The sequence below is a fragment of the Zonotrichia albicollis genome, chromosome 1 (assembly GCF_047830755.1).
Source record: "Zonotrichia albicollis isolate bZonAlb1 chromosome 1, bZonAlb1.hap1, whole genome shotgun sequence".
In the NCBI taxonomy this organism is placed as follows: domain Eukaryota; kingdom Metazoa; phylum Chordata; class Aves; order Passeriformes; family Passerellidae; genus Zonotrichia; species Zonotrichia albicollis.
This window is the reverse complement of record NC_133819.1, coordinates 72,402,622-72,418,299: the sequence shown is the minus strand read 5'-3', so window position 1 is coordinate 72,418,299 and position 15,678 is coordinate 72,402,622. Positions and strand designations below refer to the sequence as shown.

Here is a 15,678-nt window from a genome sequence, read left to right as displayed (position 1 = left end):
TTTTGCACTTTCCCATAGTGAATTTTCTGAGGTTCCTGTCAGCCCATTTCTTCAGCTGAGGTTCTGTGTGGAATAAGCATTATTGTTCTGGAGTATTATTGATTCTATTTAAAAGTTGACATGTAAACATCTAAGTTGTATGTTGGTTTGGCTAAAAGAGAGATAATTTGGTGGGTTTTTGTGGTCCAAGATCTTGAGGCTCATTCTGCTTTAGTCTTGTAGAACAGAACAGCATCTCTCCATCTTAGAACAATTGGATGGTGCCTTTGCATAGTTCAGAGTTTGCAGATTGGACCATGGTTTAGCAGCAATGTCTGTTGGGCATTTGTCTTCAGTCTTGGTCTTGCATTTGCCTAGCAGCTTGTCTGAGACAGTACTGGATTTTTTTGGTTAGGGGACAATCTGTTGTATCAATGTGGTAAGCATGAAATAGATTTTGAAGCATTGCTGCTCTAGATGTTTGCATTTGTGAGTATTAAATGCATATGCTGGATTTCCATTTTAGAATGGCAAGAATGTTCTATCCCTGTATCCAAGCCGCATCCCACAGTGGTGGGGTGCAGGTACAGTTGCTCAGTGTTGAGTAAGGCTTCATCTCTGCTGCTGTAGTCATCGGGAGAGGGTTCAGCAGCACACAAATACTCAGGTAGTTTCACCTGGTTGTTGCTTTGGAGAGGAAATGTTGAACCTTTATGCTACCACAGCTATGTAGTGATACATCTGCGTATCGCAGCTGTGAGGCAATGAGAGCCTGCACGGTTTGTTATAAACAAATCACGGCTTTGGTCTTGTAATTGGCACCACATCTGTTAATGATTATTCTGACATCACTCAATTTTGTTGAAGGTGCAGATGCTATAGTTGATAGCTCACAATCATGAGTTAGACCTTGATTTTTTCCAAAATGCCTTCTTTCATCTGGCTTTGTTTGTCGGTTCCCACTTTTAGTTGAATGAATGAGCTGTGCCAGTTTACATCTGCACAGCCTGCAAGGCTGAGTAGTGCTGTCCCTCATAGCACATTTACTGTAGTTCTTGCAGAAAAATAATATTTCATATTTGGGCATGTAGAACTAATCAAGCTGTCCAGCTGCTGGAAGTGTGTTTCCCTTGTTAGTGCTCATCAGAGCTGATGAATGAATAGTTCTTTTATGAAAGTGCAGTGCAAGCATCAGAAGACTTATGTGCATCAATTGCTTGCTCATGATGATTAGTAAGCTATCCAGTAACAGATTTCACTGCATATTGCCAAAGCAATGCCAGCATGACATCGTTTGATCAGTCATCTGCATTGATAGAAGGCAGAGTTTGGACATCTGTCATGTGTAGGTGAGCTGAGATCTCAGCTCACATGGCATCAGGCAGAGCAACATCCTTCTCAGCAGGATGGCTCACCACTTTAGATATTTGGTGCCTGTGTTACAGACAAGCACCCCTGGACCTTGGGGCATAAATACTTCTGGACTCCTCTTCAGGAGACTGATTGGTAGAGTAGCATGAAATAAGCCTCAGAGGGAAGAGGGGCCCCAGAAAATTGATCAGAATCGCTGCTTCTGAGCTCATTAGTGATGCATCCCAATGAGGAGGAAGTCAGGCAGAAATACTGGGAGGCCTGTGTGGATAAGGAAGTTGCTTCTTGATGAACTCAAACATGAAAAGGAAGGCTATGAAGGGTGGAAGGCAGTGACAGATACCCTGGGAGAAATACAGACAAACTGTTTGAGTAGCCAGGTTAGGAAAGCTAAAGCCGTGATAGAACTAAATCTAGCCAGGGATGTCAACGGCAACAACAAAATCTTCTGTAGATACATGGGTGGTAAGAGAAAGACTCAAAGTAAACGGCGTATTTGGGTCACTTGGGATATGGAGAGGGCTGAGGTACTCAAATTTTTTGCCTCAGTCTTCACCAAGTGCTCCAGCCCACACCATTGAAGTCATGGCAGCAAAGGCAGGATCTGGGAGAATGAGGAACCACCAGCTGTAGGAGAACATGTTGAAGACTATCTGAGGAATGTAAGGGTGCTCAAAACAATGGGACCTGATGAGATGCACCCATGGGTCCTGGCGGAATCGACAGCTGAAGTATCTCAGCATCTATCCATCATATTTCAGAAGTCATGGGAGTCTAGTGAAGTTTCCACTGACTGGAAAAAGGGAAACATAAGCCCCATTTTAAAAAAGGGAGATAAGGAAGACCTAGGGAATTAGAAGTTGGTAAGTCTCACCTCTGCCTGGCAAGATCATGAAACAGATCCTCCTGGAAACCATGCTAAGGCAAATGGAAAATAAGGAGTCATTTGATGGCAAACATGGCTTTGCTGAGAACGGATAATGCCTGACAAAATGGTGGCCTTCTACAACAGGATGGTAGTGTTGATAGGAGGAGTGACTGTCATTATCTCCCTAGACTTGTGCAAAGCATTTGGCACTGTCCCACATGATGGCCTTGTCTCTAAACTGGAGAGACATGGATTTGACAGATGGACCAGTCAGTGGATAAGGAAATTGGCTGGATGGTCACACTCAAGGAGTTGTTTTCAAGGGCTCCCTGGTCCAAGCAGAGACCTGTGACAACTGGAGTTCATTGGGGTTGGTCCTGGCACTGGTGCTGTTCAATATCTTTGTCAGTGACACGGACAGTGGGATCAAGGGCACCCTTGGTGAGTTTGCCAATGACAGCAAGCAGTGTTTTGCAGTTGTCACACTGGAGGGAAGGATCCTCAGGGACCTTGGCGGGGTTGGGAGAAGAATCTCTGTGAACCTCATGAAGTTCAGCTAGGCCAAGTACAAGGTTCTGCTGGTGGATTGGGACAATGCTAAGTACAAATACAGGCTTGGCAGAGAATGGATTGAGAACAGTCTGAGGAGAACTTGAGAGTGTGGTTTGATGAGAAGCTGAATGTGACCTGGCAATGTGTGCTTGCAGGCTAGAAATCCAACCACATTCTAGATATTAGGAAGAAATTCTTTACTGTGAGGGAGGTGAAGCACTGGAAGAGGTTGCCTGGAGAAACTGTGAATGCCTCATCCCAGGAGGTGTTCAAGGCCAGGCTGGACGGGGCTGTGAGCAGCTGTTTCTAGGGGAAGGTGTCCCTGCCCATGGGAGAGGGATTGGAACTAGGTGATCTTTAAGGTTACTTCCAACCCAGAACATTCTGTGATCATACGATACAGTCCTGGGAGGTGTCTCAAGTGATAAGCTTTTTTTAACATAGTACTTGCTTTCAACCATATGAGGATAGATCTGTTTTAATACAAAACTCTGGTCTAGGTTGTAAGAGGAGATAATTTTTAGGGTACTCTCTTAGCTTGTTTCACTTTCAAGGAGAAATGTAGTTAATCCTTCAGCCCATCACTGAGATCTGTGTGATTATCAAATTAATTATCTGGCAGCTGGTTCGGGGCCACTCACATTTCCTGCTTCACTCTATTTTAATCATTAGCAGCAGCACTGTGAGTTGCAGTGAAGTCTCACAGTGGCAGAGGCTTATGTGAGAGTTAACCTTACACTTGTGTGTGTTGTGTGAACACGGATAATATGCTGTATTCACTGACAGGAAAGGAGGAGCACAGCTGGTTCTGTATGGCATGCCCTTCCTCAGCATTGTACCAGGCTTTAAAGGGCTTGTGCTCCTGGTGTGACTGGCGCCACGTAGCGACATATGATGCCACTTCTAATATTCTTTGGCCCTTCAGACTTTGCAGTCACTCGCCCTAGAGTTGTCTGCTCTGACAGTGGCACCTGTGTTTCATTTACTTTTGAGTTTGATGTAGAACTGTCACAGCAGGTAACACCAAAAGTGAAGAGTAGTAATGCAGCTTAAGACAGGATCTGGAGCTTTGCAGGTTGTAAGATAAAGCTGTGACTGCTCTGGATTTCCCACTGTCTACCTTCTGTGTTGTGAAAGCCAGCAGTCACAGAATAGATATTACTGGTTAACTTTGGACATGAAGAATTCTGCAAGTGAATAAATTATAAATTTATTATAGTTATTTTATAATAATCGGTATAATTATTTAACTAAGGTTTGAAACCTTAATGTAATATTTTGCAGTTTAGAGGGGGCATTCAACTGTGGTTGTAGTTTGCCTGTTACAGACTGCTGCCATGGATAGAAAAATAACCATTCTAGAATAATTCACTGCAAAAGTATTTGAATGCTGTTACAGAGATGATATATGTGCTTCGTAAGAAGCAATTTTCTAGTATTAGAAGGTGTAGCAGCAGTATTTAATGCTTCTTTGACATGAGCTGAACAGAATACTTCTTTGAAGTAAGTCCTATTTCTATACATCTCCTAAAAACTGCTCACAGTTTATTTGACTTTTAAACTAGCTATTATTTTTTAGAATAGTCTGTAATTTGTTTTCCATTAATCAAAACAAATATCCTGGCTTTGAATGCAAGAGAAGGTCTGACCTCAAATTTGATTGTTTTTAGATCAGGAGTTAACACTTAACCAAACCAAAGTACTTCCACTTTTTATGCCCACAGTTGTTATGAAACGTCTGCTGAAACAGTATCGGTGGGTTTTTTGAAGTGTTCTGCAAGTAGTTCTCTCCAGAGCATGCTTGTGTGGTGGCTTGTTTGAGGGGTTATTTTAGTAAACTAAACCTGAAAATGTGCTAAAGCTGTTAAAAATTGCAGTCTCATTGACATACAGCTGTTTTCCTTTCTTACCCTATATCTGACATTGAGCTCATAATTTATTAGATGTTTGCTGCGATTATTTACTGAGTGACTGGGGACTGGTGTGAGTTTTATCTTGAAGAAACAAAGCAGGCTTTATATTTTAAATCTGGCTTTGAAACCTGAAATTACCAATGCTCAGCTCAGAGCACAAACCATACACTGGTTTGATGAAACAGCTGGAACAACTTTAGACTGCAGTGCAGTTGCTAACTGTGCTGCTGTTGGTGTCACTGACCAAAGTTAGGTTATCAGCGTGCCCAGGGCAGCCTTGGTGCCTGGACACTTCTGGGTCTGCATGTGTTGGATGCACTGTCAGGAGCTGCCACAGGTCGTGCCTGCACTGTAGATGAAGTAAAGCTGGTTCTGTAAGATGAAGCCAGCTTTAGCTGGTATATCTGTCATATCTGAAGGAGTTTGTTGAAGAATTGGCAGGGAATTCCTATGTCTTTTGCCACCTTTGTGCTTTCTCATTCTGGTCTTTCTGTTGTGACAGTCTTGGGGTCCTCTTCAACAAATACAGCAACTGATATTGGTTGATGATTTGTCTCATCACATTGCACAAATGTGATAATAAGCCAACCAACCACATATATTCTGACACTTATTATGCTTCCTGCATTTAAAAATAAAGAATGCTCTCTGGAGATTTATATTTTTTCTCTACCCATCTTTTACGAAGGTCTTTCAGTGTTCTTCATCCCTTATGAATAAATTTAGTTTTCATGCAGACCAGTTCGTAAATGTTTGTGGTGCATTCAGTTTTCCCGAACTTGCTATTTCATCAGCTCATATGTTATACTACTTGTTACAGATAAACAAAGGTTTTTTACTTAAAAAAGATTAATCCAACACTTGCTAGTAACTTCCTGTATTTCCTAGTTCTTTGTGCACGTACCTTTCAAAGGCAATATGTTGTTTCCTTGAACATGGAACTAAATAGCTGCATTTAATGTCACTGTATGTTTCAAAATATTTCTGAGTTTTAACTTGGTTGTTAGTCAGTTTGTTTGTTTGGTTGCTTTTGTTTTAGCAAGACCAGGTCATTGAAGAATGTGTAAATTGATATATTAGTGTTTCATCCTAATTTGGAAAAAATTATATAGGCTCTTGTTACCCTAGGGAAACCACTTGTAGTCCTTGCTATTCTAATACTTTTTTCTTATTTATTGTTGTTAGCCCAGATTATTCTTTATTCTCTTACTTAGCTATCTGTTATCTATCTCCTTCTTGTCCACTGTATTAATGTCTTGGTATATAATTTTGAAGTCTGCCTGTAAATGTGGGGGAGATGAGCTTTCAGTCTGTCCTTTTCTCTGTCAAAGTGAGGGTGTTGGTGGCAACTGCTTGTGTTCTGAATTTTAGCTGGTAAGAGATGCATGGATTTAGTTGATGAGAGATGCATGGACTGCATGTCCTCATAGACTGTCCAAGCAGTTACTCATGATTCCTTACATAGAAGAGGTGGCAGACTGAAGGTACAGGGCATGAATATAATTGAGGAGAATATATTTAGAATGTAGTGAGTAGATGACTGACGTGTTAGTAGTTGAAAGAGTTCATACTAATTGTAAATTATCACTGAAGTTCTGAGCTAATGGTTTTGAATTGTCCAGCTTGAGATACCCTGTTCCTTACCATATTCTGCTTTTAAAATAAGGTCAGTGAAACATTGGAGGTTATAGATGACATTTGATAAACATATAAATAAAGTAAGAACTGAAATGAGCACCTTTTTGCCACTGTCAAGAGCTTCATGTTTTTGTCGTGTGGAATAACAGATAAAGGGTTTGTGGGTTTTTCTGCAATACCTGCTGAGTAAGAGAGCAAGCTTTGGTAGCAGTCCTTCCACTAAAACGTGTCTTTTTTTTTTCTCTTTCTTGATTAAGAACGACTTTTCCCATGGTGACTGCATGTCAAGTAATGAGACCAGTTTGCTAGAACGAACCACAGCACCTCATGATGGACTCCCAGTGGCTTCCCACAGACCTCAGAGAGAAGGTATGTTGTCTGAGCTTCCTTTTGAGGAAGGCTTCTAAGGGTTTCCTTGAACATTAAACTCTCCTTGGAGTTGTAGACATCTTGTATCTTTCTTGCTGTTACAAGAAGCTGCAATGATTGGTAAGTAAAATAGCTTCTCTGCCACCTACTTGGTCTTTTCTTTGTTATAACAAGTTGTCATTTGTGTTAACTGCTAACTGCTATGAATGCCTGCATGAAAATCAGCCGCAAATGGGCTTCCCACTGAAAAAAGGGTCGGTCAGGATTTGGGGGAAAACAAGAACATATAATGCAGTTGTATTAAGAGTATTTGAATTTTTAAAGCAAAGCTAAACACAAAAACATTGAGAAGCAGTCCATAGATTTTGCTGCTTGATTCAGTTGTATTTGATTACATTAAAAAAAAATTAGCAAAGAAAACCCACATTAGCAGGTGTTATAGAAATGGCAGTTTGGAGAAGTGAAAGGCTTAATAGGAGTCACTGTTTTGGCTTGGGAGAATAAGAACAAGGCTTCTGAGCATAAACAAAACTCTGATATGCCATTGCCAGCACAATATTTTCTCTTTGAAGAAGTAAGCATTATTGAAAACAGATTTATTCTCACCCTTTATTCTTCAATAGGATTAGCAAGTTACTTGCCTACTCAAAATTAGTCAACAGATAGTGTGCAGATAGGAAGGGGCCAACAATATGGAAAAACGATTGCTATTCATTTTGTCCTCATAAATGTCCTTTTGTCTCTAGTGTGGCGATTTAACTGCACTTTGAAGACAGGCAGTTTGAGAGATTTGATTCCTTGAAAAAAAAAATACAAGAGGAAGATAATGGCAGATTACAGACAACAAACCTGTTTCAAATCCTTTTATGGAGTTCAAAGTGTTCGTATTCATGAATTAGAAACATTAAAGGGGGAATCTCTTTAGTAATGCTCAAATTGAGTAACAGAAGCACAAAAAATTTGAATAACTTAATCTAGCAATGAACTTAAATATTTTTCCGCATTTGTATTATCATAGTGAGAAACCGCAGTGAAGGATAAGAGTACCTTTGTGATATTTGCTACACGGTTATGTGGTAGAGATTCCCTGCTGCAGAAATCCCCTTACTGGTTAGAAATATCACTGATAGTAAAACTCAGGTTTTATTCTCAGCTGTGATGAATATGAATTTTTAAAATCTTGACTTAGAATGGAAACAGTGTCATGTATACATGCTTTACTTAATCATCCTGGATGCATGTGCTGTGTCCAGAATAGAGGTAGAGATGTGACACGCCTCATTGGCTTGTGTATTCAAACTTTTCTTCCAGCCATTTAGAATATTTAAAATGTCTTTATGGAGACAGAATTATAAAGGAGTCTGTTGAAACTGTAGAACTAAAGCTGTGCAGCAACAACAGTGTAATTACCTGTTGTATCATGCATTACAATGAAGCATGCAGCAGAAAGAAGTTAAGGAAGTTGAAGGTACTGCATTGTGTAATAAGTTTTTTTATACCTGAGGACAAATTTTTAGCATTGAGAACACTCAATAGTTTAAAATAAGCAGTCTCATTAGGGAAAAAAGCTTGTCTGTGAATGTTAATGGTCTTAGTTTCATAATTGTGTATCTAAATATATGCATGTAGTGGAATGCAATTTAAACCACTTTTCTCAGTTCCAGTCATGGGAATCAACTTCTTAATTAACTTATGAATATGAATTCCGATATCAATTTGAATGTTAGCCATTAAGAAATTTTTCTGCAAAAAAACTTTTGTTGTGCCACGTTCCTCCTTCTAACAGCACTTTAATCTATACCAGACAGGTAAAAATTAAGGTCACTAAACATTAATCTTTTCATGAAATATTGTTATAGTCTGGCATCTTTAGCTCATCTCAGATTTCTTTCCTTTGTAATAATAAATCTTCATTAACTGGTAAAAATGAAGTGCTTGTCTGTTTTCCTAACTCCCAGCTGGAGGATTACAACCATTGTATAGCAGCACATTCAGTATTTATCTCTCTACTAAGAAAATTGAAAGCTATAGCACTATCACTAGACTTATTTGCTGGCTTATTGTTCCTTTATGGAAATTGCCAATGCTTAATTCTCTTAAAAATGGCTTGTTTGATGGGGATGAGACTTGATTTGTAACTGCAACAAAATTAATTTAAAACTGTTTACATTATATTAGATGATAATTAGCTAATATCCGTTTATAAATTTTGCAACCTACAATTACAGGAGGTTTAATTATTTTTTTTCAGGAAAAGACACTGTTGTTATGGGTAGTTCCCAATATATCCCATGTAAACATGCATTTAAAAATTGAAAGGAAAATATTAGCTGTTAAACCACCCACCTCCCTCCAAAAAAAGTAGCTTCTAAAGCATTGAAAGGAAGCATTGATGAGGTAGGGCAGGTGGATCTGCTTTTAAATATTTTTTTTCTTTACATGTAAAGATGTATTCAAGCTTGCACTAGAATAAAATTCTCTTGAATTCTTAGGCCAGCATAGCAGCAAAACTGGAAAGCCCATCTTGGCTATATAAGGGTTTTTATATGGAGTATTACCTGAGCAATGCTGTGTGCCCTCAAGAAAGTCTCCAGGCCCTGAAAGCCATATGGTGCTGCAGTTTGCCAGGTCACCGCCAGAACTCCCTATTGTTGTGTACAGTAGGCTCTGGGGAAGGAAAGTGAAATTAGCCAGTACTTACAGTACCTTTGTTCCCTCTCGGTTCAATTCAATGACACTCTTTGCAGTACAACTGTCAAAGCTTTCTGCTTCTTCTTTGTTTTCTGTTTGCTGACACTCATTTCTGTCTCCTTCAGGCCTTCCCTAACTAATTCTTTTCACCTAAGTACCCTCAGAAATGTGGGTATTTGGCCTTAGTTTGCCCTCATTTACTATTTTGATGCTTCTGATGCCTAGGTGTAGAAGGTACTGGCTGGTTTTTATCAGCACTTGTTACTTCTTGAAGTAAAGATACCATTTGACTTCCTTTTACTGTCTTTTCACTTAAAGTGGTTATATTGTTGTAGTTATGTGACATTTGGTGTAAATAAGCTCTTGGGTAATGCATAGATTCTCATGATGCCATTAGGCCAGAGAAATACTTAGAGCAAGGTTCTACCTGCTCCCAGCAGTTTGTTGCAATACAACAGCTCCTAAGGAAGAGTTGCACTGTGTGCATCAGGATTTAGCCTACAGGCATGCTCTGAGAGCCTGGGAAAGTAAGGAATGGTTTGCAAACTGTCAGTTTTGGAGTGCACAATAAGGTGTTTTTCTTTCAGCTGTACACATTGAGAAGATAACCCTGAAAGACGTATCAAGAAAAAGGGCTGACAAACATTTGGAGTACACATTCAAAGTAAGCACATAATCTCTAGGATGTTAAAATTATTGTCTATATACTGCAGATACATACAACTTGTTTCAAAAACCTTCACAGGAGGCAATTTTGAGATTCTTTGGATTATCTTGTGATTCTTTTGAATTCTGTGTACAAATCAGGTGTTTTACGTAACTGTGGGCATAAAGTGTGAGGGCATAAGGTGGGAACATATAAAACATCAGCCATAGCTAGGTGTGTGACATCAGTTCAGGAAACTTGGCTTTTTCTAACTCATAAGAATTCTAAAACTAGAAGTTTTAGAATGCTCAAGCGGCACAGGAGCGCAGGTGTGTCTGCAGATTGCTTGGAGTCATATGGTCGTCTTGTTTCTCGCTGTTTACCATATGAGAGTGGAGCCTGTGCTTTTTGAGAAAACTGGAGATTGGTGCCTTTGTTTTGGACTTTGTTTCTTAAGGCAAAACCAAACAAGCTGGAAAACAGCCAAAAACTGGACAGCCTATCTAGTGTAGTCTTCATCTATGGTAGTAGCTAAGGGCAGCACGTATTAAATGATAGTTACTAAGGCTGGTGGTGGTGATGCTCTAGTTGAATCAAAGTAGTAATTTTCTTAGCAAGGGCTGACTAACACCATGAGTCATTGTGCCAATAGATGTGAATCTGATATTATACCAGATTTGAAGTTAATGTTCCCCTTTTTCACCCAAAAAAGAATGGTTCACATCAAACATTCTAACTGATCTTTTGAATGGGGGATGTTTTTGAAGAAGCAAACTTAAAAAAAAGCCATTTTGAGCTGAAAGTTGGTGTGTTGATCACAGAATTTGGTATTGTATTCTGTGATGTTGTATTCTCTAAAGAGATGCACTCTTCTTTTGTTGAGGACAGTAATATGTGGAAGGCAGCCTTCAAAGTCTTTAAGGTTAACCTGGCCAAATATTTCAACCACATCATAGATTTTTTTCCAAATAGTCTGTGAAGTGAGTATGAAGTAAACTACAGTAGGAGATGGGGAAAGTTTGTACAGAATGTCTATAGGGATTATAAAAATTTAAAATAAAAAAACTGTATCAAAGATTCAGCATGTAGACAGTTTTGACAGTGGTTTTGAATTTCTTTGTTAAAGGGGGAATGTGGAGATATTCTGGTGATTATTTCAGTAATCTTGAAACTCCATCTCAGTTCTTTTAGGAAAGAGTTTCCTTTCCTCATCTGTGCAGGTATATTCTGTGCTCTTCACAGTAGATAATTTTGTACTTGCCCAGACACTGCTGTTTTTTAAGGTTATAACAGCAATTGCAGTCATGGCTTCCTGGCTGAGGACACTGAGGGTAGTTGGTATTTTTAGGGACTGAGTTGAAGGCAGTTGGTGGGTGACATTACTCTATCAACTCCTGAGAGTAAATGAATGTTTGTAATTGTTGTGTCCACTCCTGTTACCCTGAATCTTCCCATGTAACTAATTGGAATCTTTGGCCCAGAAGTGGGCTTAAAGCCAGGCAGCACTCATCTAACCAAGCTTACTTATTTTTTACTCAAAACATGCATGTGAAGGTGCTGTTTTACTACTTGCATGTCGTGTCAAAACAATAAGCTACTGAAATTTTATACAGGCATATGCCAGAATGTTGTCTGATTCTTGAGTGCCTTCTTCAGTAACTTGCAGTACTTTTTATGACTTGTAGCCTAAAATAACTGCTATATGATTGTGTAAGATTTGAGTCTGAGGCAGATAAAATTATTTTATAGGTAATATAAACAGATTTTTTGTTTCGTTTTGACTCCTGGTAATGACAGTGAGAGCTCAATGCAATATATCTGACCAACAGTCATTTTCTCTGGTACCTATTTTTTTGTGGTTAATTATTTCTGTTTGATACAACTCCCTTAATTACAGAGCCCTTCTGCCTGGCTTCTTTGTGAGTCAGTAATCTTCAGGGACTTCATTGTATTTCCTTGAATTTGCCCATGCTCCCTTTAGCCACAAATAACATGAAGGTGATCCTAAAATACACACTCAAAATTAGTATGTCTTTGAAAAAGTACAGCCTTATCCCTGTTTTGCCTGGTGTTTGCTTAATTGCGAGTGTTAATTCTGAGACTGCCAAATTTATGAAATTGTTCTGACAAGCTAATTGCTATGAAATTGGGAGAAAGGCACTTTCCTCATTCTTTTTTCCTTCATTCTAGGTAACCTGGTCTGATTTTTCTGTAACATGTGTAACAAAAACACATCAGGAGCTTCAGGAATTCCTGCTAAGAGTATGTATTCAAATATGAAAGTAGTGTTTATACATCAGGATTATAACTTCAGAAATAGTCTAGGAGAGCTATGATTTCTGAGGTGTAATTATAGAAACAAAAGCATGCCAGCAGATTTTTCTACTTCACAATTGTATTAACCATTTAATTATATATATGTTGGAGTTAAGGATCTTGACAGAAGAAGCAGCCTTGGAGAATATTTGGGGAGTTTCCCAGGAGGTGATTGTTTGTCCCATCTGAAATGGCACTTAAAGTTTTAATTGAACTACCATAAAAGTACCAGATGAGGTTTTAATATTCCCCACAGACCTCATGTATAGGTACAGCCACTGGTTGTTTGCTTGTGTTCCTGCTAGAAGGACCTTAAAGAATATAATTTGTTATGTTTAATTAGTGGGACACAGCCATAAGCATAATAGTTTTTAATTTAGCTGTGGTATTCTTCAGTAGCACAAAGGCTGGCCTGTTCATCATCACAAGAAGTTCAATTTGAGGAAAATCTAGCACTATATGTGTGTGTGCATCCATGTTTAAAAAAACCAAAAGTTCACTCAGTTGTTTTCTCCTCTGCTCTGATCAGAGAATACATTTCTGTGCATAGGCCATGTGCAGACCCCATCAGTGTGATGACCTTGAGCTGTGTGTTCATTGTCAGTGTCTGATATTTTGGGTTCCACCTATTCTGGGAAATTATTCTATATTAAAACTCTTCCCTACTCAGGGCAGTAATGAGGGATCTGTTTTGGACATGTTTTGATGATATCTGGGGTTCTTAACTGCAGTGTTAATTGCAAGTGGAAAGCCAGTCACTGTACAAAGGTCATTGTCTTGTTCACTGTTTAAATTATCAACATTGTTTTCTGGTATTCTAGAAATTAAGCAGTGAATATTAATCTAGTTGAATATCTGGTTCTAAGAGTTCCCAGAGCTTGGTTTTGGGGACTTTAAATTATGGATGGCATGTCTGGTTGCAAGTGGGTTATTCCACAGCTTAGGGTACATGCATCTGCCCCTGAAGAGAGCCCTAAAAACAGCAATTCGTACAGGGTCCTGTGCAGCTCTTGGATGAACATTCACATGCATGCCCCCGTTCTCCCACATGTGTAAGACAAACATCAGTGTCTGAAATGGACCTCCTAGAACATACTTGCTTCCTGGAGGAGCCAGGAAAACAGACATGGTCCAGTGTGTTGAAGAGTTCTGCTGTTTGGCTGATGTAGGGTGTTCGATGTGCTGGCTTGCATGTTCCAGCAGTGTCTAGGACATGGCAGAACAAGAAGAAGACAACCACAAGTTGCTATGAGCTTCCTGAGGTCTTCTGTGGAAAATGTGCACAGCTGAAAAGTATATTTGGTTTGATAGCTGTAGGTATAGAAGTAAGAGAGCATTGTTAAGTAAAGCAGGACAGAACTTATTTGCATTAAAAGGCATAAAGCACAAACATCCACTTCATATGCCCTTATGTTTTGGCTTTTTGTTGTTCTTGTTCCAATCTACATGGCATTGTTAAGTAGTATACTCAGGTTCCTGGGGACAGAAAATAATGGTCAAAATACTTGATGGAAAATTCCAATGCTGCACATGATAGAAATAAGATAATGGTAAAAATTGTTTCAGAATAGAGGCATTGTTGGGAAAACTAAGGTAGTAAATGGCATAACTTGGATGCTTAAATTAAAGGCTGGCTTCTCTTAGATGATAAGCCTAAAATTTTTTTGCAAGTAAGAAATTACCCACATATGTGGAAGGACTGATAAGCTTGTAAGTAAGTAACAAGGCTGTCTCATTACCTTCAGCACCTAATCTTGGGTTCGTATAACTGAATCTTTAACTACAGAAGGAATTGCATTCCTTTTAATGGAAGTTTTAAAGACAAGAAGGTAACTGTTTCCAGAGACAAATCTACATAGAAAATACTAGGATAGGAGATTTGATCATTCCTACACTTCTGCAGTAACTTCCTGATACCTTTTGGCTAGCACTGACTAATTCTTCAGTCAGAGTTCCTCAGTAATGCTTATTAAAGCCAAAGGGTCTGTTAAGAACAGCTACTTTCAGCCCTTTGTGGTTTTAGATACAAGACATTTCAGGTGTTGTAGTACTGTACTAACATAATACTAACAGCACCTGTCTGTCTGGATTCCAGGAGTTCCTCTTATGTATTTTACCAAGCAATTCTCTGCATCAGACACAGCATCCCTCTGTTAGTACCACTTGATTCAGTGAAAGAACTACTGAGTGCTGGGCTGCTGTTCCAGTAGCTGGATGCAGTGTCCAGCTGGCACTCTGAGCCAGGTGTATTCCAGATATACAAGATGAAGATGCTGCTTTAGTGTAAATTACTGAGTGCTGTTGATCATAATTGGTGGCAGATGTTAACCACATCAGCAATAGCTTTGAACTTCAATTTTAAAAACAGCCTTTTTCAGTGGCAGTTTACTCTAAATTGCAACATATTAAAATATTTTTTTTTAAATGTAGATTAACAAGTTTGATCAGCTTTGATGTACTTTAATACAATATTTGAAAGTTCTAAAGGTGAAAAAACTTTGTTCTGGGGAATAGTCTTCATTTAAAATAGATGTGCTCTTAAGTAGCAAGCATTTTGCCTTCTCAACTAGAACATCAGAAGACCTCACTTTGTACTATTGCCATTGGAAAGTTATAATGAATTTTGATAAGGTGTTTCAGTGTTTATAGCAACTGGGGAGGGACTCGCTATTGATTAATCTCAGTGTTCCCTGCTGAAGTCTAGTGTATTAAATAACTGAAATGGTTTCCTTTCTACTCCCGTTTATTTAAAATAGTTTAGTCTAGCTAAGTGATGATAGTGAGTAGAGTGCATTCAGTCACACCTGTTTTTTTTTTTTGTGTTTTCAGAACTAATTTCTATATGTGAAAGATTTAAAGAAATAAATTATAAAAAAGGCTATAAACTATCCTGAAAAGACCATAGTATTTTGTAGTAATTCCTTCAAATAGAGCTTTAAACAGTTTTATACCTGGATTTTCTGTGAGGATTTACAGCAAAGTGTTTCTCTTGCAAAACTAGATGATGTTGATTTGTTGTACCTTTGGTTTGTAAAACACATCACTCAAACTGAAACAATTGAGTTTCTTGTTGATACCAAAAGGTATAAAGACTCACAGTGAACAAATACAGTCTTTAAAATGTCAACTACTCATTTTTCACATTAACCTTTTTCTCAGCTCCCAAAGGAACTGTCTTCTGAAGCATTTGACAAGGCTATTTTAAGAGCACTAAATCAGGGTTTTCAGAAGAGGGAAGAACGAAGGCATGCTGATCTTGAGCCCATAATCAGGTAAATGTTTTAGCAAATAGCCTGAAATGCAACACCAGAAAAGTGATTGAAGTCAAGCTAGAA

The 15,678-nt window shown here is 38.7% G+C and overlaps 1 protein-coding gene across 4 annotated transcripts in view; it reads left to right on the top strand.

Moving 5' to 3' along the window:
* ZCCHC2 (zinc finger CCHC-type containing 2) overlaps positions 1 to 15,678 on the top strand; it is a 44,470-nt gene that overhangs the window by 8,041 nt on the left and 20,751 nt on the right. For all 4 annotated transcript variants that reach the window (XM_074544958.1, XM_074544953.1, XM_074544946.1 and 1 more), the window contains exons 2-5: positions 6,579 to 6,690; positions 9,969 to 10,045; positions 12,218 to 12,289; positions 15,503 to 15,615. In XM_074544958.1, coding sequence (XP_074401059.1) covers positions 6,579 to 6,690; positions 9,969 to 10,045; positions 12,218 to 12,289; positions 15,503 to 15,615 — 374 coding nt within the window. The remainder of the gene's footprint in view (positions 1 to 6,578; positions 6,691 to 9,968; positions 10,046 to 12,217; positions 12,290 to 15,502; positions 15,616 to 15,678) is intronic.